General features: G+C 39.3%; 1 protein-coding gene across 3 annotated transcripts in view; it reads left to right on the top strand.

Moving 5' to 3' along the window:
• The first annotated feature begins 2,835 nt into the window (after positions 1–2,835).
• Positions 2,836–24,391, top strand: part of EPHA6 (EPH receptor A6) — a 495,246-nt gene continuing 473,690 nt past the window's right edge. For all 3 annotated transcript variants that reach the window (XM_042867712.1, XM_042867711.1, XM_042867714.1), the window contains exon 1: positions 2,836–2,938. In XM_042867712.1, the coding sequence (XP_042723646.1) occupies positions 2,836–2,938 (103 nt within the window). The remainder of the gene's footprint in view (positions 2,939–24,391) is intronic.

The following is a 24,391-nucleotide window of genomic DNA, read 5'->3' as shown; positions in this document are numbered from 1 at the left end:
TACATGAGGCTATAAAATATAGTTAACGCTCTTTTGCTATACAATTGTTTCCCTTAGGTTGTGAAAAAGACATAAAAAGATTTTGTCTGTGATCCTGTCACATTTTTCACTACCTGCTTTTTTTTTTTTTTGTATTCAGGTGTATTCTGATGTGACATGTAGAGAAAAAACAAGTGGTAAATCAGACCTTCTAAGCTGCGTTCAGAAAATCTGATTTTACTTCATTATTGACTACAAAAGAGAAATAATGTACAGTATGCCCATATGATGTTTATGCAGATGTACATGGAGATACCCAAGTGCACTTAGGGAGAGTATGGGGTATATGGAGAGTGCATCCACATATATACAATGTGTGTTACTAGGGCTGTCTGAGGAAAACCTGCTATAAAAAGCTGAAATGTGTGTCATGCAATAGCAGATGTGAGGGAGAGAATCTCAGTTTACTTTTGCTGAGTGCACTGCACTTTTTCATTAACACATGGCAAGACTTTTTCAGAGGTTAAGGAACAAGACAAGCAGCTGTGTTGCACGGCCCAATTGTCCCGTTTTAAAAAGAGAGACTTTGTATAAGACTTCCTGCACTAATTTCTTCCGGCAGTATAGTTGGAAAGCACTTTACTTTAGCAAAGAATCTGAATTCTCATCTATAACCCCCAAACCCAACCATACAATGTGTCTGTTACTTTCTTTTGACCTTGTTGTTTCCAAAGTAGAATAATGCTGAGGCACTGTAGATTGCAAAGCTTCACAATGTATTTCAGGTGAAACTCTAAACATTGAACTTTCTCCTTGAACACGTTCACCATGAAACTAAGGCAAAATGCTAATCACTATTCGACAACTAATATTTTTTTCCTTATGCTTTTCCTGTTAAGCTTTCTTTTTGAATAGGATTTCATTTCTTTATGTGAGGTTGTTATTTCAGCTGAATGTGGGAAAATTTGCAGCAGAACAGCTATGAGCTGGAAGGATTCACAAAAAAATAATAAATCAAATGTGTATTTCATTGTTGGCTTTGTTCGCTGAAAGACTCCTTTGAAAATAATCTAAGACCTGATTCTTAAATCTGTGTTCTGAATATATTCTTTTTTTTCTTGCATTACAAAGTGATTGTTTCCACATACAGCTTCACTGGGTGTCTGTACAGGAGACAGCTCAGGAGCTCAGGAGGAGCTCTGTTGTGGTCTGGTTTGGGACACTGTGGCTGCATTATTACTGACTGCATGGGATCTGTGGATGCACAGAAACCTTGGGAATGAAACAGCTTTTCTTTTACACGTGCATTTGGACACTTGATTTTAGGAACTCATATACAGAAATGTGGAACCACACAAAAATGAGGAAGAACTTTTTTACTGTGAGAAGGACACCAAGGCTACCAAGAGAGGTGGTCTTCTCAGGAGATACTCAAGACCTGTATGCACATTGGACCATACAACCCTCTGTAGGAAATTGCTTGAGCAGGAGGTTGGATTCAATGATTTCGAGACGTCCCTTCCAGCCCCTAAATTCTGGGAATCTGTGATTCCTGTTTTCTCTTTGAATAAGTCTTGTTGTCTTTGAATAAGTCCGAAAATCGAAATGCTCAACTAAAAGAAACAGAAGAAAAAACTCCAGCACCTGGCACAGCACGTGGCACAGCTCCGAGTGCAGCGCTCACGCAGCGAATCCGTCCCAAGAGCGCGCACTGCCTGGGGTGGAGGCGCGGCGCAGGCCGGCTAGCAGCAGGCAGAGCCGTACCTCCACCTGCCTCACCTGTGCCTGCTGCCAGCGAGCGCCGCGCCGCGCGCCAAGTTCGCCGCTCGCCTCCCGTCAGGTTCCTTCCAGGCCCCGCCGCCGCGGCCGGGCGTTTTGCCTTGTCAACTAACCCCCTCTAGCGCCCAGCCGGCCGCATCTGACCCGCGGGCTGCGAGCCGAGGGAGCGCCTCTCCTCCTTCCATCCCTCCCCTCCCCTCGCCGAGGCGCGCCGCGCACCTCACGCCCGCACTCCCCTCTGAGGGCGGCTGAGGAGGGGCCGCCGCCGCCGCCCAAACTCTCTCCCCCCCGCGCTTCTCCCCGCGCGCTCCCGGCCGCCCGTTTGGCCGGCGGGCCGCCCGTGCCCGAGCGCCCCCGGCGCGGGGCCGCGCCGCCCTCCCGGCTGACCGGTACCCGCCGGGCTAGGGACGTGCCGCTCGGCGGGGGAGCGGCGGCACCAAAAGCCGCGGCCGGGAGCGCGACACGCAGATCGGGAGCGAGCGGCGGAGATCGCATTAGAGCCGCCGCTGCTGAGAGGGAGAGGCAGAGCGGGGAGAGAGGCGGCGGCGATGCCGCCCCGCAAGTTTTGTTGATGGCGCGGGGAGCGTGAGGAGGCGCCCAGCCCCGCTCCCCACCCCGCCTGCAGCCGAGCAGCCCGGCGGCGGGGCAGGACCATCCTCCGCTATGGGATACTGAAGCCCCTCGGCGCTGCGTCCGGCCGGGGATGAGGCGCGGACGGCGGAGGAGGCTGCCGGAGCTGCCGGCGGCGCCTCTACGGGGCTGAAGGGCCGCCCAGGAGCGGGGCTCAGCCCGAAGTTGCCGAAGCTCTCCCCCTCGCCAGCGCCGCCGCCCCTCGCGGCTGTGCGGCACGGGGCTCCCGCACCCCTCGCCGCCTTCCCGCTCTCCCTCATTCCGCCGCCGTGCCCCGGGACGTCGCCGGTGGATGCACCCGCCCCGGCCCGGGCAGCCCCCGGCGGCAACGCAGGCAACGCGGCGCGCCCCGGACCCCGGCGGGGCCGCGGGAGGCGGGCGGGGGTCGCGCCGCGGCGTTCCCCGCCGGCCTGAAGGAGGACGCGGGGCGCTCGGTGGGCCCCAGCCATGGGGTGTTGCGACGCGCGGGGGCTGCTCTGGAGATTCGGCCTCTTCCTCCCCCTGCTGACGGCGCGCCCCGCAGCCGGCGGACACGGCGCCTCCAACCAAGGTGAGGGCGGCCGCGGGGCCGCAACTTTCCGGTGGGCGCGGGGCGGTGGGGAGGGGGCTTCGGACCCCGCCAGGCGGCGGGATCGGCGGCTCGGAGGAGCGGGGCGGGCGCTGCGGCCGGGAGCCGCCCGGCGGGGTTTTGTCCGGCGGCATCCGCTGGGGGCGGCCCGTGAAAGTTGGGTGCGGGTGAGAGGGAAGCGCGGAAACGAGCGGGGCCGCGGCCGTGCGCTGTCCTCCAGAGCGGCCGAACTTGCGGCGGACTGAAAGTTATCCCCGCTGAGACAGAGCGGTGGCATCCCGCTATGTGAAATGGGCTTGCTGAGGGATAAAGCTGGCTCGTGCTGAGCGGGCTTTAGGGTGCGTCGCTCACGTTAAGAGACATGGTTGCCCTTAACACCTGCTTTGGCTGCTCGAAAAAATCCTCATTTAGAGCCTTTGTCACAGGTGCGTGCTCATCAGGTCCAGCTGAAGATGGTTGTTGAATTGCTTAGGTTGTAATGTACGTGCTGAAGCAGTGTGCCCCTGGGTTGGAAAGGGAATCACCCTACTTAGAGAAATGAAGATTAAAATGCGCGGCACACTCAGATGGTATCAAATGTTGTTAGGAAGAGCTGGAAAAAAAAGTCAACGGTTGTGAAACGTTGTGTTCTACGTTATTGAACATCTGGATAGAGCAAAGCATTTCCATAACTGTTTATTTATTATACATCTCTCTACTTAGTTGTGGAGGAGGTAGGATGCATCTATTTCTGCATTCAGAGTCCTTCCTACTTTTTGTTTGTTTTAAATTTTTTTTTTTTTTTTTTTTTTTTTTTACAATTTGCTTTTGTACAATTTACCTTTCCTAGTCAGGGGCTTTACTGGGATGTGAGTGAAAATACAGGAGCTGAAGGGCAGCTCTAAATGCTGCTTCTAGCGGAAATTATGTTACCTATTATTCTTGAAAGAAGTGCTGAATATGACTATGTTGGCAAGTAATGAGCAAACAGCTTTTTACTTGTGGAGTACTACCAAATTTGTAGTTTATTTATTTTCACACTTCGCTTTTACATTCTTTTTTCTGTGTTCGTTACATTTACATGGATAACAGTAAAAAGAGTGAATAAAACACTGGGAAAGCAGGAAGATGTGATAGTTCAGGCACTAAACCCTTCAGCAATCAGGGTCAGATATGGTAGGGACGTTCGAAGGAATACTATTGCGTTACCTCTTCTGCACTGAATGTGATGGATAATTCCAGTCTGTAAATGGATAACATATAATTATGTTAATGCTCTATTGCTTTTTGTCCTTACTCATGTTTTAGACAACATCAGATTCTCATAGCAGCACAATGCAGTTCTTCTTTTATGTCATTCTAGTGCATCCTAACGTCTGCCACATTACCACAAGACCTAACAAGACATGGGAATGCTCTTGAAAGTAATTCATGTGTGCTGTAGAATAATTGAGACATTCTACACATCAACAGTAAAGAATTTTTATTAAATAGTGCAAGTTGGATTAAGATATTTTAATGTAAAATACTAAATTAATACTCAATATTCCTGGGATTAACTTAGTAATAATTTTAAAAAGCAGTTAAATGGAGGAAAATTATTGCCCATTAGCCCAGAGAAAAGTCTATCAAGGTTGGAGTGGATTTTTGATGTTGACATAACTTTTCCCAACAAGTTCAGGTATTGAGACAGTGGGTGCACAGAGTACTGATACATTTCTTAACTTCTGAATAACTTCTCTTTCTGCTCTTTGTTTTGAAACCTCTAATCAAGAGAAAGATCTCTTGTCTTTGGTTTTGCCATTTTACATAGACTTCTAATTAGTCTAACTCAACCAAACACATGAACTGGAGATATACTGGATTTTCACCCATTTAAAGATGCTAGCAATAAACATAATGTTAAACTCTTACTGATGACTTTCTGTGAAGCCAGAAATTGAATAAAAGAAAATAAGTACAGTGAAGCAGTTGCACATTACGTAGCATGTAAGTTTAAAATGCCAGTGACTCATGTTTAGAATCGCAGCTATGAAGAATATTTTGAAATCTTGTGCTGTTGGCTGAGGAAAAAAAAAAATAAATTCTTAAACTTTCATAAGGTGATATTTCAGATGATATGTCTTGGAAACATGTTTGCATTAATTGGTTGGCTTTTCACTAATAGTAGTTGTAGTCATTATAACTTAGCGTAGCTTTACTATCCAAAATGTTTGGCCTTCTGTTTTGTATTTACAAGCATACCAGCACCAATACAAACTTGCAAAGGAAGATTTTGCTTGGATTGTTTGATGGGGGAAAAATGTGGAAGCGGAATAAGCTTATTAATCCAGTCTGGTAAACAGAAAGCCCTTCCTCTTCATTCTTAATGATTTATTTTCTGTTACTAAAGAGGGATTTTCAGAGAATTAATGCACTTCAGTCTTATAAATAACCATGCTGGAGTTTATCTTTTTGTTTGTTTTCTGTGAACAAAAAAGATATTTGTTTTGATATAGTTCCAAGACTCAGGTTGTCTTTCTTCAACCAGTAAATCAATTCATGGTGTCTTACAGTATCTGTAGCAAGCCAGACAGAAACAATACTATTGACAGAGAAGTGAGCTTACTCATTCATCTTAATGGAGTGATAAGTTCAAAAAACAAATAATGAGCATGCCAAGAGCTAGATTTTACTGTTAAGAAAAATCCTGTAGGTAAGCAAGGCCATGAAGCTGCACAGGAACCTGTATCACTGCAGTCTGAAACTGAACTGCTCAAAACAAAAAAGCTCAATTAATAGTGTGGGTTGAGTGCATGCATGTTCATCTAAATTTTGATTGAGTGTGACATCTGGTTACAAATGGGTCATGTTATTGCAAGATTTCAGCCTGAGTTGTTGGTTGGTTTGATTGCTAGAACATGCTGGATTGAGCAAATACTCTCAGACCTAAAGATACGAATAAGAGCGTCAGAAATGTGATCTTTGTGTAAGGATAGAGTTGTTAGGATAGAGATAGCATCAGTTAATAGTATGATGCTGTCCTTTGCTAAGCGTGCATGTAAGTGTTCCACATATATACATTAACCAGAAAGAATGTTTGCATACCAGTTTCTTGGAATCTATAGTTGCTGTTATCTTTCACCAGACAATTGATTTCTGAAGTAAACTGTAGGGCTTGCATACTTCATCATGTCTACCAGTGAACTAGAAAAGGAAGTTGTATGCTTTTTCAGCTACCAGGTGTCACTGTATCTTGCTAGGTTATGCAAGGTTCGTTTCTTATGCTTCCTTCTAAAAGGCAAAAATATTCATTTCCTCCTGGAGAAAAAACAAAACAAAACAAAAAAAGTTAAGAAATAATGTCAAGCATGAATTCCAAAATTGATATAGCATCTATTTTCGCATTGATTATGCCTGATGTAAATTGGGTAGCTTAAAGTATGTAATAGAGCCTTGTGATTCACATATTAAAATCTGAGACAGTTCACTAGTGACCTTGAGTTCTTCATCAGTTCAAAGATGTTGGCCTGTATTTATCCATATATTTATTTTTAAGTAAGTACAGTCTATCACAGAGATTCTTTTTGAATTCAGTACTCAGAAATTTCTTGCAGTTTAAAGAAACCAGGGCTGAGGGTAGAGGCTGAACTTTCCTCTGAATGACACAGATGCTGTTTTACTGATGTTTTACTGTTAGAGGATGCCTCATCCTTCGAGAAATGCAGGTGTTGGGAAGCAGGCTGTCCTGCTGCCTGCATTGTACTCACTGTGGCAGATTCTGCTGTTAGTTGTCCAGCTGGTGTTCTTTGTGATCATTTACACAATTAGACCGAAAAAAAAAAGCTATTGCGGTAGAAGTTTGGTTCACTTTTAAGTATGTATGGAAAACACAAAACTTGCCCCACTCTATTAAGATTTAATTATTTTTTTTAATTACTTCTACCCTATTTGTTTTTCAGTGATAAGGATGACTAAGGAACCTCCACAGATGTAGATATGCACAAAATGACTTTTTTTACCCAAAAGCCTAGATTTGGATGCCTTAAATATCTGAGATACCTGAAGTGAACAGAATTGAAGTTAGTGCTTCATGATATGTTCATGGTTTTGTATTTAGCAGTATTAACTGCTGTTTGGATATTTTGTTATTTTGAGCAGTTTAGGATGATTAGTATGGAAATAAATAAAAAAAAATGTATATCTCAACTGTCAGTAAAGATCTCATTTTCTTCTGTAATTTTGTTCTTTAATTCTCATGTAATTTGGGGTGTGAAAACACCTCAGAGGAACTGAAATATTTCCAGAATTACACAGCTTGGCCCTGTTAAGAAAGGAAGCTAAATGCTGGAAGGAATTATGGAAATATAGGCTGAAGAGAACTGCTGATGGTTAGTGAGCAGTGTTTTCTCCATCTCTCCTGATTTATTCATGGAGATCAGTGTTTTCAGTTTCAGCGGGTGTCATGCTTGTGTTAGGAAACAAACCAGTGCAGTTCCTAGAAACCAGTGTAACACTAACATGTTAGTGGTGATGGTGGAGATGGTGACTGTTCTGTATTTGCTTCCTATTCTAAATTCTTTCCAAAGGATCTGCTGCTGGTTGTTCTCCATCTGGACCTCAAAATCAGAGTAGCTATACTCCAGGTTTGATCCAGAATGACCATTCTTACTTCCTTATGAATTTAACTGTCAGTGTTTCAACATAAAACTTTGTTTTTTTGGCACATAAAATAGTTTTCAAATGAAAGAAGGAAGGAGTTTGCAAGAAATTCAGTTATATTCCTATGGAAAACTCCTCCTCGGTTGCCAGGTACATATTTTAGATCTAAATAATTTGTTACAAACTCTGAGGGCCCTCCTGGGTATCTGATGTCAGACTTCTCAACGGTGAATTTTAGAGAAGTCAGTTAAGTAGATGTTTTGTCAGTAAGACGTACAGTGCATTAATATTCAATGCATTTTGTAAAATTAGAAGCCTAATTTGATTACAGTCTCCTTTAACTAATCACCTATATTTAGAAGCTGATATACATATGCTGTTTGAGAAATACTGTATTATTCTTGGATCCAAATATAGCACAGTTAGGATATTTCCTTCCTTCAGCTGGATGTGTAAAATGGAACGTCTCCATTAGGATCGCTTACTCTGCCTTGACATTGACATAAAGAAGAAGCTGGCCTTTTGTTTGTTGTGCCCTTTAGTGCTGAAATGCACGATACAGAGATAGAAGGATGAACAGTACAGAAATACAGAAGTAGGGAAAGAAATTATTTATGCCAAATCTGTTCTGATATCAGGAAACCATGTATCATGTGGAAAAGGTCAAAGAAAGATATCAGTTGTGAACAAGGCATCTTCAGAAACCATTTTTGAACTTGTAAATGGTACACCAGTCTTTATAGTGGAGTGTCAGAACCGAGAACTACTAGTGAAGATTTCTCTTGCATAATAAAAACATAGGGTTTTTTGCAGGATTTCTTTTTGTACAATGATCTGCACAAATTAACTTACTTAACTCTATGAAAAAGTATTTCCCAGACTTTTTTCTTAGATTGCTTTTTAATTTCTGAATGATACTTTTTTTTTTTTCCTCATGGCTTTTGCCTTTGTCAGCTTACTTTGTGACAGTTTCTTAAAATTCTGAACTTCTTAGTAATGTTTGTTTCAATTCTTGAATAGATTTGTGTGACTTTTTAGTAACCTGAACACCTGTGTTTTGTTTAATATACTTACTTTGCAAATACTTTTTTCATTTCAATATTTGTTCCTCAAAATAATCATCAGTCCATCTTCTGTTATAATGATGCCAGAATATTTCCAGACCATACCATACAAAAGCCCCTAAAATTTAACACTGAAATTACCTTCAGCTCACTCGTTTCTCTTTTAACCTCTCTAGATAGCTTTCCAGTCTACCTCTTATTCCATCAATCCTTATACTAGTTCCAGTGATGCTTTCGTTATTGCTTTTGTGAGACCTTTTCTTGTGTGTGTGTATGTATGTCTGTAGGTAGACTTGTGCTTTCCCATGTCTAAGAATAAGTCTGTTTAAAATAAAGGCATTAAGGAGAACTCTTCAATTAATGCAGCATCCATTTATAATGCAAGTACAACCTTTAACTTGCTGGAGAACACAGCTTTGAGGCTAAAGTTGGCTTTAAATCAAGTGTCTATTTTATTTGGGTATCTGAAGCTCATCAGTCATGTTAAAAAACAAAAACAAAAGCATTTTCGTAGTCAGTAGGAAAAATTATACTGAATTGTCTCACTGACGCAATGTAAAATATCAGTATGTTAGCATTTCCAGCACTTATTAAGATCTCTGGATTTGGACTAAATTCTACCATCCCATAAGAAAACAAAAGTACTGAGCACTGTGATAATATTGATGATTTAATCATCAGAGGTTTATTATTTTCAACCAATGCAGGCATTTTTATTATGCTTTAGATGCTTTTATATATAATAAAGAAACACCACTCATGCAATCAATGCACAGGTGTTTTTCCTCCCAGTTGGTGATACTGTAAAAACAGTTGCCTTCTCTTTAAACAGTTGATGGTACCTGAAATTTTAAGCTAGCAGGTACCACAGGTTTATATGTCGGGCTTTTTAAAATCTAATTGCATTCTATATACATAAAGCCCCAAAAGTTGTCATTGTTTTTAAGGTAATAGGGTCTTTTATCTTTAAATTGGGACCAGATTAAAAAGCACTGCAATATTGCTGCTGTTTCTTTTGACAATCTAGTAGAGTCAGTTTTGTAAAATATCTTTAAAAATATTTCATGAGAAAATTATATTTAGATTCAAAAAAACCCACCAAACTTCCTTTCTGTAGAATAATCTTAGGATTTTGAAAGTATTTTGTCTCTAGTTATAAAAACGCGAAATTCACATTTATGAATTCTGAAATCTTGATTCAAAGCCACAGAAACATTTTGTTTTTTACAAAATGATAGTGATAATACAGTGTAGAATACATGTATGAACATCAAGCACAAGCTTGAAACTTGGCGAATCAAAGCTAGGGTACTTCAGTAGTATAATACAAAATTTGTTTTTAAACAATCCCAAAGTCTTCACATCTTTCTTCCTCGCTCTCATGCTCCCCCTGACAAATACTTCTGTCCCAGAAAAGAGGGACAAATACTTTCTCCGCTGTTTGAAAGTTCTGTGTTACTGTGATTTTAATGCAAAGAAGGAGCACAACTGAAATTTTGATGAAAAATTAAATACTGTTCTTGCTTTGTTATTCTATACCAGAGAAGGCTGTGCTTCATTTGCTCACCTGGTCACATACTGCTTAGTAATGTATGACCGGGACTGGTCTCTTCTTATTTGCTCATTTTGCCATCTAGCCCCAAACAGTCCCAGCATCAGAAACATAGAAAAGGTTTTCCTCTTCTCTCCTTTCGCTCTCCTTCCCTTTCCAGCAGCCTCTCCCACTGCCTCCCTTGTCAGGCTAACTGTGTGCACTTGTAATTCTAAACTGAATCTGGATCTGATGAACTTGAAGTGAGCCTTCACTTTTGCAAGTGGATTATAGTGAGCTCGCTAATTACGTGAGTCAAAAAACACATGTTAAGGTTTCTCACTAGAAATGTTAGGTAATATATTCTAATTATGCTTATCAAGCTCCTTAATTCTCTAATCAATTTGTTAGTAGCAGAATGCTTAGTATTTAATCTCATTTCAGCTTTGATGGTTACTTTAAAATTTCTGATTATAAACAGACATTTTGTGAACAATACATATTTAGTAAAGTTCAATAATGGTTTTATATTTGACATTTGACAGCTAACCATTAAAATTCTATCTATCTGTTTTCTAGTGCTCACTTTTCCCTGCTCCTTCCACCTTATGGATGCAGTAAAGTAAGAGAAGCAAGAAAATAAAAATGTAATTGGTCATTAGCAGGTATATTTACTTCTAGTCAGAAAACCGGGCTGTATGTTGTGCTGGGAGAGACTCTACTTCAAGTCATTAAAGAAACAAGAATTTAAACATGTTATACTCTTCGCTAAAAAGTTTTGGTCTGAGTTTAGGTAGATTTATTAGAAGCTGATAGAGGGTTTTATTTATTCTGAGCTGACTGAATTCCAGACAGTTTTTGAAGGTGTCTATTCTTTGCTGATGGGTTCTCCAAGAAGACTAACACCAGATTAATGATGACTAGATGCACACCTGCTCCTCATGGGTCAGTGCTACTCTTCCTTGGATACCATAGGTGATGCTTAAGTGAAAAGTACTAATACAACCGAAGCAATCTAGAATGTTTTAATATGCAGACATGTTAACTGCATTTGTGATACAGCATTCCTTCATTGAAATTATAGAAGATTAAGCTTAGAATCAAATCATAGCTGTGTCGATTCTATGCAAAAAGAAAGATGGGCAGAAGCACCGTTTGTAACAAGCTCCTCTGAAGATACATACATAGAATGAGAACATAGCAAAAGGTAGATTTACTGGGAGTTTTACAGCTTCAATCCACATAATGGCTTCTGCTCCTAGGACAAAAGGGGAAAAGTCACATATAGCAAACAGTATAATTGAGGCTAAGGACCCTTGGTTAGAGTGTAGTTGCTGCTGTAATTTCCATTTTCTGGCTGCTGAATATTTCTTAGTTTAAAATAAAGGAATAAAAGAGTGAATTAGAATGCATTCTGTAAAATAATGCACTAGCATTTTAATCTTGGTACAAGTGATTAACTCTCTGATATGTACCAATCCAGTTCTCCCAATGCATTCCAACTGCTGATTTAAAATAAAAATTGCTGATTTAAAATAAAATGAAAGAAAAGTTTTGGCTAAAATTGAAAATTATGTCCAAACATATTTTGGACATAGTAGGAAAAAAAAGTGAAAGGAGATCTAGGCATTCTTTCTGTAGGGTTTCCACTCTGTTTTGTTTATATTGCTGAAACTGTTAAATGTTTACATGCCAGAATGATGCAGTAGGAATAACTACTAGGAGGATTATATTAGTTTTAATCATTCAGTTTAGTGGACTTAAGTTCTTGGAGGAACATTTTATTTAGATAAATATGTGTACTGTTAATATTTAGAAATGGAGAAACATGAACTTCTAAACCAAACTTGATCTCAGATTGTTTTCATATGCAATGAAAAACTAAACCCAATTGCTGCTGAGACAACAGTGAAAATATTTTTCCTCTGAATTAAAAAAAAAAAAAAAAAAAAGTTCCCTAATTTCAGAAATATACTGAAACGTCTGTGTTGTGGTTTAACTTGACAAGTGCTGAGCACCACACAGTTCTCTCATTGCCCCCTTGCCAGTGGGATGGGGGAGCAAACTGAAAAAACAAAGTAAGAATTACTGTTGAGATAAAATTATTTACTAAGATAGGGAAAAGGGAAATAGTTACAACTATATATTAGTCTATACATTAAGTGTTGTGCAAGTAATTGCTCACCACTGTTAATGTCATATTAATGGTTACTCTTGATGAAGATGACTATAATTGTGTTATCATGTGTCTCCTTTTTCTGTAGGCTATCTAAAGCTAAGGGGCATCTTGTTTAGAGAAGAAAAATGAAAGCTAATGGCTGGAATGAGTCAACATTTCTTGCTGCTGTTAATACGTGTCCCTGTGCAAACATTATACTACATACAGAGTTGTTTTTCCAGTGTTTAATCTCTTTAAAACTATTTTTTTTCCCCAATATTCCTTTCAGCCTCTGGATTGAGGAGAAGAATTAAAGGCCAAAACTTTTATCTTAGGTAACCAGCTTTTGACACCCACTGCACATTCTAAGCAATCAGTTTTTCATATGCTCATAAAAAAGCTTCTGTTGACTACTCTGAGAGCTATCTTTTTCTGAAGTTTAGGTTTCTTGTGTTAAATTGAGTATCAGGAAGATGTGATACTTTCATTGATCAACTCTACACCTTCTATTATGTGATACACTCAGGATCTGACAGACAAATGGTGATAGAAGTAGGTATGACACCTTAGCTTTCAATGTATGCTTCAGCTAAATTCATTACATTTTTTTTTTCTTCTTGTACATAACTAAGTAGTTCTTTGTTTGGAACATTTTGAACCTATGTTAAAAAGTTGTCAAAACGCAATTTGTCAAAATGCTGAATGCAAAGGAATTGAATTAAAGATTTGAAACTTTCTTGCCACATTGTATGTCTTAACAGTCTTCCTGAAGGCAAAACATCAATCCCACAGCAACAGAGGCTTTATCCAGTTGGTTCAAGTTTGACCCCCGCAGTCCTAGAGTCCAGCTATCTTTGATGTAGTCCATGAGTCATAGTGACTTGTGTGCTGGCTTTTCCTAACTTTTAAATGTGGGAATTGCTAATCCCATTAATGTAAAAATATAATTAATATGAATTTCCTTTATGACCTCTTTTTTTTTTTTTTTTTTTTTTTTTTTACATTTTCAGAAGATCTTTACTTTCTTCCTCTTCACTGATCATTCACATAGAATGCTGGTTTGTTTAGACTGACAGAATAATCCTCTCCTTAATCTGAATTAAGGCAAGAGAGACTTCATTTTACCTGGCGTAGGCATAAGACATGAAGGCATGCACTTTGCCAGTAAGTTGTGTTAAGCAACAAAGGAATTTTGAAGAAAAGTGTATTCATTTAGAGGTTACACAATGAAGTTGTCCTCTCTGGGTTGCGTAAGTGTTCCAATGACTGCAACCTCTCATTCTTTAGCTCCTAATAACATTACTTGTTCTTCTTCTCTTTTTATTTTTCTTAATCTTATTCTTCTAGATGGTTTATGTCCCACAATTTCCCTTTATTTCATTGTTCCATTCCTCACTTTGCTGCATTTGACTTGGGATGTTTGTCTTTCTGAGGTCTGTTGGGATGAGAATACTGCTGAAAGCTTGCTGCACTTATTGATTCGGCAACCAGGAGATACAAGGAGAGAACCTTTTGCGCACCTTCTCTGTCTTAGGTTGCAGTATGCTTGTTTGCTCTGTGCTGACACTGTCAGCACAGTCAAATAGGTATGTAGAGTCTGTTAAACTTGGAATGCATTAAGAATAAATAAGCTTTGGCAGTGCCAAAATTTCAGTGTAATATAATGAACAAGTTCAGCTTGGATAAACGTGAACTTATAGCAAAGGACATCAGTGAACTGCTATCAAGATACTCCAAATGACAGACATACTAGTGTTCATTAATTAAAAATGCAAAGCATATTTTCCCTTGTCTTGCTCTTGGAAATATTTGAGCAGCTTTATTTGAAATGTTTTCTCAGAAATGCATTTCAAACATTTAAATATTCTATGTTGAATTCGAAGTGAACGTTTTAATATGCAAAATATTTGAAAGGTAAAAAAGTGTGTTTGAAAATGTTACTTAGGTAACCTGAGTTATAGCCATGGTTAGAATGGAGATCACTATCACTCTCGTAACTATTTTTCCCCTTTTTTACTTTCTCATGATACGCTTTTTTTTTAAGTTATAGTAATGTTTAGTCTGTCCATTTTACTAATAATCATTTTCCTTACAAATGTAGTAACGAGTAGTTTTAAATAATGTCCTGAAGCCTTTCACTAGTGATTTTTTAACATATTAGAGAAAATTAGCAAATAATTTTTAATAGCTGTAGTCTGATAGATTTATCTTATATTGGAGAGGTGTGCCTCAAGAAATAAAAGCTGATTGAAATTGGTGACACAGATGGACATTTTGAAAGCAGGAAAGAAAATCAATAATAGATTAGACTTGATTAGATGTTGACATTTAGAACTACACACAGAGAATGTTAAAATTTACTGACAACAGTCTTCTTCCTGATTTGCATTTCTACCTCTACTTTTTTTTCAGATGTATTATGGTACATACATTATAAAGGTTAATGAACAAATGATGATGAAATTACCATATAGATCATAGAACCTTTCAAGTTGGAAGGTCCCTTAAAAGTCATCTAGTCCAACTCACCTGCAATGAACAGGGACATCTACAGCTAGATCACAGTATTAAAGCCCCTTGCAGCCTGAACTTGAATGTGTCCAAGGATAAGGCTTCCACCATCTGTCTGGGCAAGCTGTTTCAATGTTTCACTATTCTTACTGTGATTTGTTTTTTTTCCCTAGAAAATCCATATCCATATCCAGCCTAGAGCTCCTGTCTTACAGTTTTAAACCATTTCCCCTAGTCCTGTCACAACAGACCCTGCAAAAAATCTGTACTTTTCTTTCTTACACCTCCACCCTCACTTTGGATATTGAAAAGATGCTGTCAGGCCTCCTTGGAGTCTTCTCCGGGATGAACAGCTCCAGCTCTCTCAGTCTGTCCTTGTAGGAGAGGGGTTCCATCCCTTGGATCATTTCTGTGGCCCTTCTCTGGATACACTTTAACAGGTCCACATCTCTACTGAGAATTCTACTTCTGAACACAGTACTCCAGGTGAGGTCTCATCAGTGCAGAGTGGAGCTTCTTTTGATGCAGTGCAGGATATATATAGTTGGCTTTCTGGGGTGCAAGAGCACATTGCTGGTTCATGTACAGCTTGTCATTCACCAGTAACCCCGGGCCCTTTTCAGCAAGGCTATTTTTCATCCTTACATCCCCCAGTTTGTGCTCGTAAGTAGGGGTTGCCACAGCCCAGGTGCAAGAACTTGTATTGCTCTCAGATCATCTGATTGGTCAGGCTGTAGCCTGGAGGGATGCATGTTTGATAATCTAGTTTGTTTTATGTGAAAACTATTTCTATTTATTTTTTAACTTATTTTTATGCAAAATTTTGAATTTCATAATGCTTAGTTGCACAAGAATCATTTAAGAAGTTATTTTCCACCTTGCCTTGCTCCATACATTTGTTTGTAAGAGCAAGTTTCTTTGTTATCTGTACTTGAAAAGTATTTTGTTTGAAAACTCGCTTTTACCATTTGAGAAGATGACTTCCTTGTCAGCAGAGAACATCTTCAGCAAAACTGCAGATGACATAAAAGCCAGAAGAAATGGCTGATAGGCCAAAGGGCCATACTGCCATCCAGAGGGCCCTTAACAGGCTGGAGGAATAGGCTGACAGAAATCTCACGAAATTCAATAAGGAGAAGTGCAGAATCCTGCACCTGGGGAGGAACAACCCCCAGGAACCATGACATGCTGGGGTCCAATCAGCTGAAAAGCAACACTGTGGAATAGGGCTTGGAAGTCCTGGTAGACATCAAATTGAATGTGAGCCAGAGATGAACCTGTGCAGCAAAGGCAACTGACAGTGTCTGGGGCAGCATTAAGCAGGTATTAACAGTCGTTGAAGGAAGGTGATCCTTTCCCCTTCAGCACTGGTGAGGCTGCACCTGGAGTGCTGAATCAAATTATGGGCCCTCAGTACAAGAAAATTGGGTGAAGGCCCATGGAGAAGATAGAGGGACTGTACTCTTCTGTGAGGAGAGGCTGAGAGAGCTGGGATGGTTCAGCATGCAGAAGAGGAGGCTTAAGAAAGATCTTAACGATGTGTATGAAAACCTACAGAGGGAGCACAAAGAACAGAATCAGTCTCTTGTTGGTTGTGGTCAGTGCCAGGACAAGAGGCAAAGGGCACAACCTGGAACACAGAAGGTATCATCTGAACGAAAAGGAACACTCCTTTATGGAGTGCTAGCATAGGCTGCACAGAGAGAATGTGAGGTCTCCTCCTAGGAGATCTTCACACACTGCCTGGACAGAGCCTTGGGCAAAGACTAGGAGGGCTTGCTTGAACAAAGTACTCTAGAGGTCTCCTTTAACCTCAAGTATTTTGCAACTCAGCAAAATACATCAATAAAAGAACCTGAATTTTAGCAATGGACATTTCTGTCCATTGTCTTGCTATGCCCAACAATAACTGTAGTGAATTCTAAGATTCCCACTGCATCTAATTGCATATCCTAGAAAGTAGGAATGAAAGAAAAAATCCCCAAGGAACAAAATATTTTCAAAGCAGAACAAAAAACCCCAAAACCTTACTGTGTGACCATTTACAAATGGCAGTGGTTGAAGTAAGTTATCTGGAGCTGCATTCAGTCAGCATGTCCTTGATTTCATTTATGTTGTAGTTCAGAAGTGAAATGTTTGGTTTACATAAAAGAGAAAAAGGAAAATGGTGGAACCTGATTTGCTGCATCATAGAGGATCAGCAGAGGTCTAAGAATCAGACATTTACCAGGTGTTATGGGATATGAATGGTACCAATATCAGTGTATAAAAACTATATTAGAGCCCAGGAATGGAAAATAAAGTTAGGGGAGCAGACTTATTTCTACTGGGTTATTGCAGTTAAGTGGATGTGTATTTATTTTTTTCTCCCCTTTTCAATTTTTGGAATTTCTTTTGCCTTTTTACCCCTAAAAAATGTTGAAATTAATACTGAAGTCTGGTGAGGTGTTCTGATAAGCTCTATGATGAGAAACCTCTCTGCAGGATGACAAGTTTGTGTGTCTTGCTCATATTCTCAGGGTAAGAGCAATTGCAACCACCTGAGAAGATGAGAATTTTCTCCCCCTCCAGATCAGATCAGACTACCAAAGCAGTTTATGGTTGGAAATTTTTACTTAACTATAGCATGCAATATTAGGAAAAAATTCTTCTCAGAAAGGGCAGTGAGGTATTAGCACAGGCTGCCGAGGGAGGTAATGGAGTCACCATCCCTGGAGGTGCTCAAGAAGCATGTGCGTGTGGCACTGAGTGACATGGTTGGTAAGCATGGTCCGGATGGGTTGATAATTGAACAAGATAATTTTAATGGTGTTTCCAAACTTTATGATTCTGTGATTCTATATACTTAATCTAAAAAAGAATAAAAATGTCCTGCTATTGGCAAATTCTTCATAATAATCATCAGTTAAGGGCCCACGTAGTTAAGGGCTGTGCAAAAAAATGTTTTTTTGGTTGTTTTTTTTTTTTTCTTTAATGTATTTTAAGTTAGCTATATGAATACTTGACTCTTTGACCAAAGGGATTGTTTCTTTTCTGACATCCAGTGATCTCATATCCAAATGAGATATGATTACTCCAAATTCAGTGAATGCGTTGCCCAAATAACCTGATTCTTTGAACTGCCTGGTACTTGTTGAAACTGACGTCATAGTTATTCAGAAAACAATTGCTTTCAATGTTTGAGCTTCAGGGTCGCTACCATATGGAACACATTGAAAGGATTTTGATCTGATTTAAACTAAGTGAAAACTATAGAAAGTGTTTAAGACACCCTCTTGATATTAAATATTTTATGAATAAAAAATACTGTTGTTGGTAAACTTAATGGAAGTAGTGTTCTCTAAGGAATGGTAAACATATTTATGCAGTTGTAAGTATGATTTTCATTTGCAAACTACTGTAGGGAACCTGGTTTAGCAGGGGTTGGATTTTAGAGGTCCCTTCCAACTCCTACAATTCTATGATTTTGTGATTCATTAAAGTAAAATGATAAAACTTAATACTAAACCTCCTGAAATAGCAGTGTTTTGTTTTTATGTTTTTTTGTTTTTTTTTCAAATTTTGAGATGGAACAATACATTTCTGAAAAGGAAGAAGAGAAGACTATAGGAAGGAGGAAGAGAAGATTAAAAGTCAAGTTCTTCTGACTCTCTCTTACATGAATATTCCAATTTACAAAATTTTGGGTTTAGTTTCGGAGAAAAAAAAAATTACACATGTAAGTGTATTGGTTTGTACATTCCAAGTAAGTTCCAGGTGTTTTTAGAAGTGTGTTAGTAGAGAAAATAAAAGGTTTTATTCCAGTGTAGGATGGGGAAGAAATGTCATGAACTTGAGTTCATTGATTCAATTTTTATTGCTCAAAACTGCTACAGTTCATAAAATTCAGTTTTACAGACTATTAGTCCATAATGTGGGTTATGTCCTTTGGAGACTTATGTTAAAGATAAATGGAGTCATTCAGAAAGATCTATGTTGTAGCTTTATGGAGGAAGTTCAAGAATTATTTAAGTGCTCGTGACTGTGTTCCAAAAGGAAGTGGGATAAGAAGAGTTGCCAACAGCTTTGAAGTTAGGAAAGGAAATAACAGTGGAAGAGTCTGTTTATCCTTTAGCAACAGGCTTGGTTTCCCTGGATGAGAGGAAAAAAAAAAAAAAAGCAATGTTACTGTTTTTTTGGTTTGTTTGTTTTTCTATTGCTCATGACAGAGAAGGTAGTATTTGCATTGGTGATGTGTGCTGGGACTGTTTACACTCAGCATGGAGTGTCTGTAACAGGAACACAGGATTGGAAAGGAGGTTTGTTATAACAAGCAGATGCCTCACCTGACTCTGTATGAAGAATTGATTAGTTGTCAGTTTCAGTCTAGTTAATTGACGTTTCCTCATTCCCTTTGGATGGTTTATAAAATGTATTTATAAACTGCATTTGCTAGTAGATAGCACCTGCTTGCTCCTTTGCTGGTGTTCCAGTTACTGTTGCCTTTACCTGTTCTTCTTCCCTTTTTGATTTCTCTGCTCTTGAAAAAGTGCGTCCAAAAGCACGTGTGGTTTTGTAGGTGAGATTTTACTTCTATTGAAAATACCTGCCACTTTCTGTGGTGGAATTTGTCTCCTTCATTACTGTGTCATTTGACTGGGCCTTGTTTATCTTGTCACCAGCTAATATGTGTGAGTCTTAATCTTCTCTGTTTGCTGCTAAATTTTTTATATACATACATATATTTATATGAGGGCTGCTCTGAAAGTAATGCCTCCTGTTTTATTACATTGACACATGATGTCAGAGGCAGAAATTGGTGCTATGGCAGTAGACAATGAACCTTCCCACCAGTATTCCATTACATTTTATTGCTGTGTGACAGCACGGCATTCCTCCTTGTGGAAAAATTGCACCCATTGACATTCATCGATGATTGCTGAATGTTTATGGAACCAAACAATGGATATTGGCATAGAGAAAGATGTACTGCATGGGCCACATTTCCATAGCAATGATGCCATCACAGCAGCTGTGAACCAGTGGGCCACCTTCGCCGGTGCAGATTTTTATGAGGGTGGCATGCAGGCTGTTGTTCATTGCTGGTGAAAATGTACATGTAATGGTGGTTACCATGTTGAAAAACAGTGCTTTTGTAGGTGAGAATTTCTCTATCAAATAAAAGTGTTATTGTGCTTTTTGTATCTGTGTAGTTTCCATGAAAATAAATAGGAGACATAACTTCCAGAGCAGCTTGTGTGTGTCTGTGTGTACACGTGTGTGTATATTTAGCTCCTTTTGGATCATCTTACTATTTCTATTTGATGTCCTGCCTTTTTTATTTTACAGAAAGAGTAATTCCTTCTCTCCCTATAACTCCCTACAAAGTATTCCAGCCTTCAGTTGTGTTCATAGTGCCTCTCCCATGAAAAAGTCCTATTAGGTCAAAACTACTTTGACCAAGGACATTTCTTAAACATTATATAAGGTATGTCTCATGACTAGTCTTTGAGAAATTGAGTGAAAATTGCAAAGTTATATACTTTCTGTCTCAAATCATGCCTCTTATGTACATCCTCACCTCTTCTGCTCTCTATTTAAAGCAGCTAAAATGCTTTTACAGCTTGCTTCAGTTTCCTAACTCAGATTTATTTCTGCATTTATAGAATAAAATGTACACAGTATGCTAGAATATTGGCTATTTACACAGTGTTGTCACACAAATAGTAATTTAATAATACCTTAGCTATAAAAACAAATAATCTTTCATGACTTTTGTCGTTTCAAAATACTTTTCTATCTGAATAATTCTGAATTAAGCCTGGAAAACATAGTGCATTCTTGAAGTCAAATTGAATGAAATTATGCTCGAATTCAGCTGTAATTTTACCTTAATGCATTATAATTCAGATATCAGGTTTTTCTTCCCTAATTTGATTCTTCTTGGCTATTAGGATCACTCAGTACTTACTCTGCTTTATTGCACTTAGATGAAATAAATTAAGCTGTACAGCAATATAAAAGATAATATTCATTGTTATAAATTTGGCGTTTACATGAATGAAACATCTTAAATTCCCCCTTCATCTGTTTTAAATTAAGTATGAGATTTAAATCACTTGTTCTGATTGAGAGCAAGCACAGGAAATGAAGGGACTGTGGACAATCAAAAAAGCATACTGAGATTCTCATCAAGGCATTCATTATTGTTGGTGGGAAACAACGTTAAACAATAATTGGTTGCATTCACATAGAGGGTAGGAAAAACCTGCCACAAGACAGTATTATATTCGTAAGCTGAGAATGACTTTGAACAGGTGAACAAGGGAAAGCAACTTGCAGAGTATTTTCAAATTGCTCAGACACCGTGGTAGCTAGCTCTTGCAAGAAAAGAAAGGCCTTAGATAAATGACGGTTTATAAAATATGTATAATAAATCTGTGTTCAATAGTAGGTATTATCTCCTTTTATCTTTTTTCTTTTTTAAAGCTAGGCTTGTGGATATATTCTTAACTTTCATCTGTCATTGTTTTGACTGGGTTAATTTTCTTCATAGAGGCTTGTATGATACTGTGTTTTGGATTTTTGATGAAAATAGTGTTGATAACACACTGAAGGCTTAGCTGTTGCGTGGCAGTGCTTGCAGAGAGCCAAGGGCTTTCCTGCTCCTTTACTGTCCTGCCAGCCAGGAGCTGGGAGTGCACTGGGAGCTGGGAAGGGATGCAGCGCAGACAGTGACACAGACTGGCCAAAGGGATGTCCTCCACTACATGTCATCGTGCTCAGCAACAAAAGCAGAAAGAATGAGGAAGAGAGAGGTGTTTTAAGTGATGGTATTTGTCTTCCCAACAAACTGCTCTGCATGTGAGCCTTGCTTTCTTGGGAGTGGCTGTACACCTGTGAGCCCATGGGAAGCAACAAATAAATGCTCTGCTTGTAAACATAGCTTTTGTTTACCTAGTAAACTTTTTGTCTCAGCCCATGAGTACTTGCACTTTTACCTTCTTGTTGCTCTCCTTCATCTCAGCTGAGGACAGTAAGGAAGAAAGTGTGTGGTACTGAGCTTCCTGCTGGGATTAAACCACAACATCATCCTAACACCCTTCCTTTGAACACCAATTCTTTCCATCTCATTCTTTATTTAGTCCTTGTTATAATCTCACTCATCTTTAATATATGTAGAGAAAAAATACATGTAACAAAAAGCATTTGGGCAAAAACAATTCATAGATTCAACAGCTTAAATTAATGTATGTTAAATCTACTGAGGATACTACATTTACTTCACAGATACTCTATCATTATTGAAGATGAAAGCTTGCTTCTTGCAGATAGGCAAGATAGGCATTTATCAAGTCTGAGGTAGAAATGAGGACAGTTCAGTTGTCGTAGTTTTCATATGTGCTGTAAATTGCCATATTTTGAAAGACTGTGATTTAGAATTTTGGAAAAATCAGTTACTGATGATATATTTTGGAATTTAGATACAATTCCGATGACAAGTCGTTTTAATGAGAGCAAATATGTGTAAAACCTATTAGCTGCCTTTTCTTTCCAACTCGTGCATTATTTCTAATGTGCATGTATCTTTTTTAATGCACTCAATGTTTGTCATCTTCCCACACAGCCCAGCTATCCATTAGCACTTTTCAGTGCATTCCCTAATTATATGATAGTCTCCAATCCACATTTTCCTGCAACCCCAGTTCTGCTGTTAATTATTTTTTTGCTGCTCAGTGTAAGTAATTTTTGCTTTTCCTTTTGGTGTTCCTGAAACATTTGCCTTCAGGCTAGCCATTTCTCCCTCAGGTAACTCAGTGTATCTTTGGATCCTCTTAAGCTCTACCACCAACTCTGTAAGACTATATGTCCTTTTAGCCACATCTGTTCACATTATGCTCCTGGAGAATTCATTGTCACACTGCTCCAGTCCACCCATTCAATCCATTCTCTGCTTCATAGACATCATTTATCTTTTGGGCCTTAATCATTTTCAGCAAACTGCAGTTCCTACAATACTCACTCAGGGGAGAATCACTCAAATTTGCTCACTGTGGTAAAAGTACCTGTCCTTCACAAACTCACTTTCAGTATTTAGAGTTTCTGGTTCTGTCCTCCACAGACAACTATTTTCTGTCTTTCTCCAGTATTCATTCCTCCTAGCTAGTTTCCTACTTGCATCTTTTGCAGATGACACTGTATTCCATTTCTCCAGCTTTACTTCCGAATTCACTGGAGTTCCAATTTGTCTTTGATGATACAAGTAGAGGCCCTTAAAAATCAGGGACCTTTATGGGCAAGGGAGAACAATTGAATTATGTTCTGTAAGACTTGTATGGCATGTAGAAAGGTACATTAAATCTGGGTCTAGATGGCAGAGTCATACTGGTTCATTCTTTTTCTGTCACTCTTTTTTGTGACTTTCAAACAAGCATGTAACCATACTGTAGTACATTTTTTTAAATAGAAAACTAGATTAGTAAAACATGCAGTTTTGGAAGGCTTCGTTAGTAGAACTTAAAATGCTATGTTGATGATTTTCCATGCGTGCTTTCATGGTGCTTTAATTATGTCTGGTAAAATCTTCAGACAAAGGTGAAAACAGAAAATTTGTATGCAACTGCATATGTTGGGGCTTTAGATGATGGGTTTGCAAGAGCAGGAGAGTTTCCTAGAGGAGTTGCTTAAAGTGCATTCTTTGTGCTGTGGCCTCTCCAGGGCAGATTAGAGGAGGAGGATCACCTCCATTGACCTGCTGATCACACTCTTTTTAATACACCTCAGGACACTATTCAACTTCTTGTCCACAAGGGCATACTGCTGGCTCATGGCCAGTCTGTTGTCCACCAGGACATGCAGGTCCTTCTCTGCAGAGCTCCTTTCCAGCAGGTCATCCCCAGCCTGTACTAGTGCATATGGTTATTCCTCCACAGGTGCAGCATCCTGCACTCTTTCTCGCTGAAGTTCATCAGGTTCCTCTCTACCCAACTCACTAGTCTGTCCAGGTCTCACTGGATGGCAGCACAGCCTTCTAGCGTGTCAGCCACACCTCCCAGCATTGTAACATCAGTAAACTTGCTGAGGGTGGACTCTATCCCTTCATCCAGATAGCTGATGAAGATACTGAACAAGACTGGACTCAGTACTGATCCCTGGGGAATGCTGCTAAATACAGGTCTCCAGCTGGACTCTGCACAATTGATCACAATCCTCTGAGCTCTACCAGTCAAGTCGGTTCACGCGAAATCATAGATGAATATCCTGGATACATGTATCTGTACCGGCTATCCCTCCCAAATAAGCTGGGAGCATTTTCATTACATTTTAGTCTTCACTTATGAGCAAAGAAGATCTTATAAATTGTTCCCTGTTTTTCCTTTAAGAGTAATGTATCTCCACAGTCCTGATGCTGTTTGTACCCTTCTCTCATTTTCTAGGTTCAAATATTTCAGACAGAATTGCAAAAGAGAAGGAAAAAAAACTTTTTAAGAAAAATGGCATGAAGCATATTTCAGACTTTACCTTCGTGATACTCATTCAAATATAAAGGTTCCCACATTCTGAAGTAACTG

This window comes from Lagopus leucura, unplaced genomic scaffold (assembly GCF_019238085.1).
Source record: "Lagopus leucura isolate 7727_CA_CO unplaced genomic scaffold, USGS_WTPT01 Super-Scaffold_100001, whole genome shotgun sequence".
NCBI lineage: Eukaryota > Metazoa > Chordata > Aves > Galliformes > Phasianidae > Lagopus > Lagopus leucura.
Note: the sequence above shows the minus strand (reverse complement) of the source record. Positions and strands in the feature narration are given on the sequence as shown.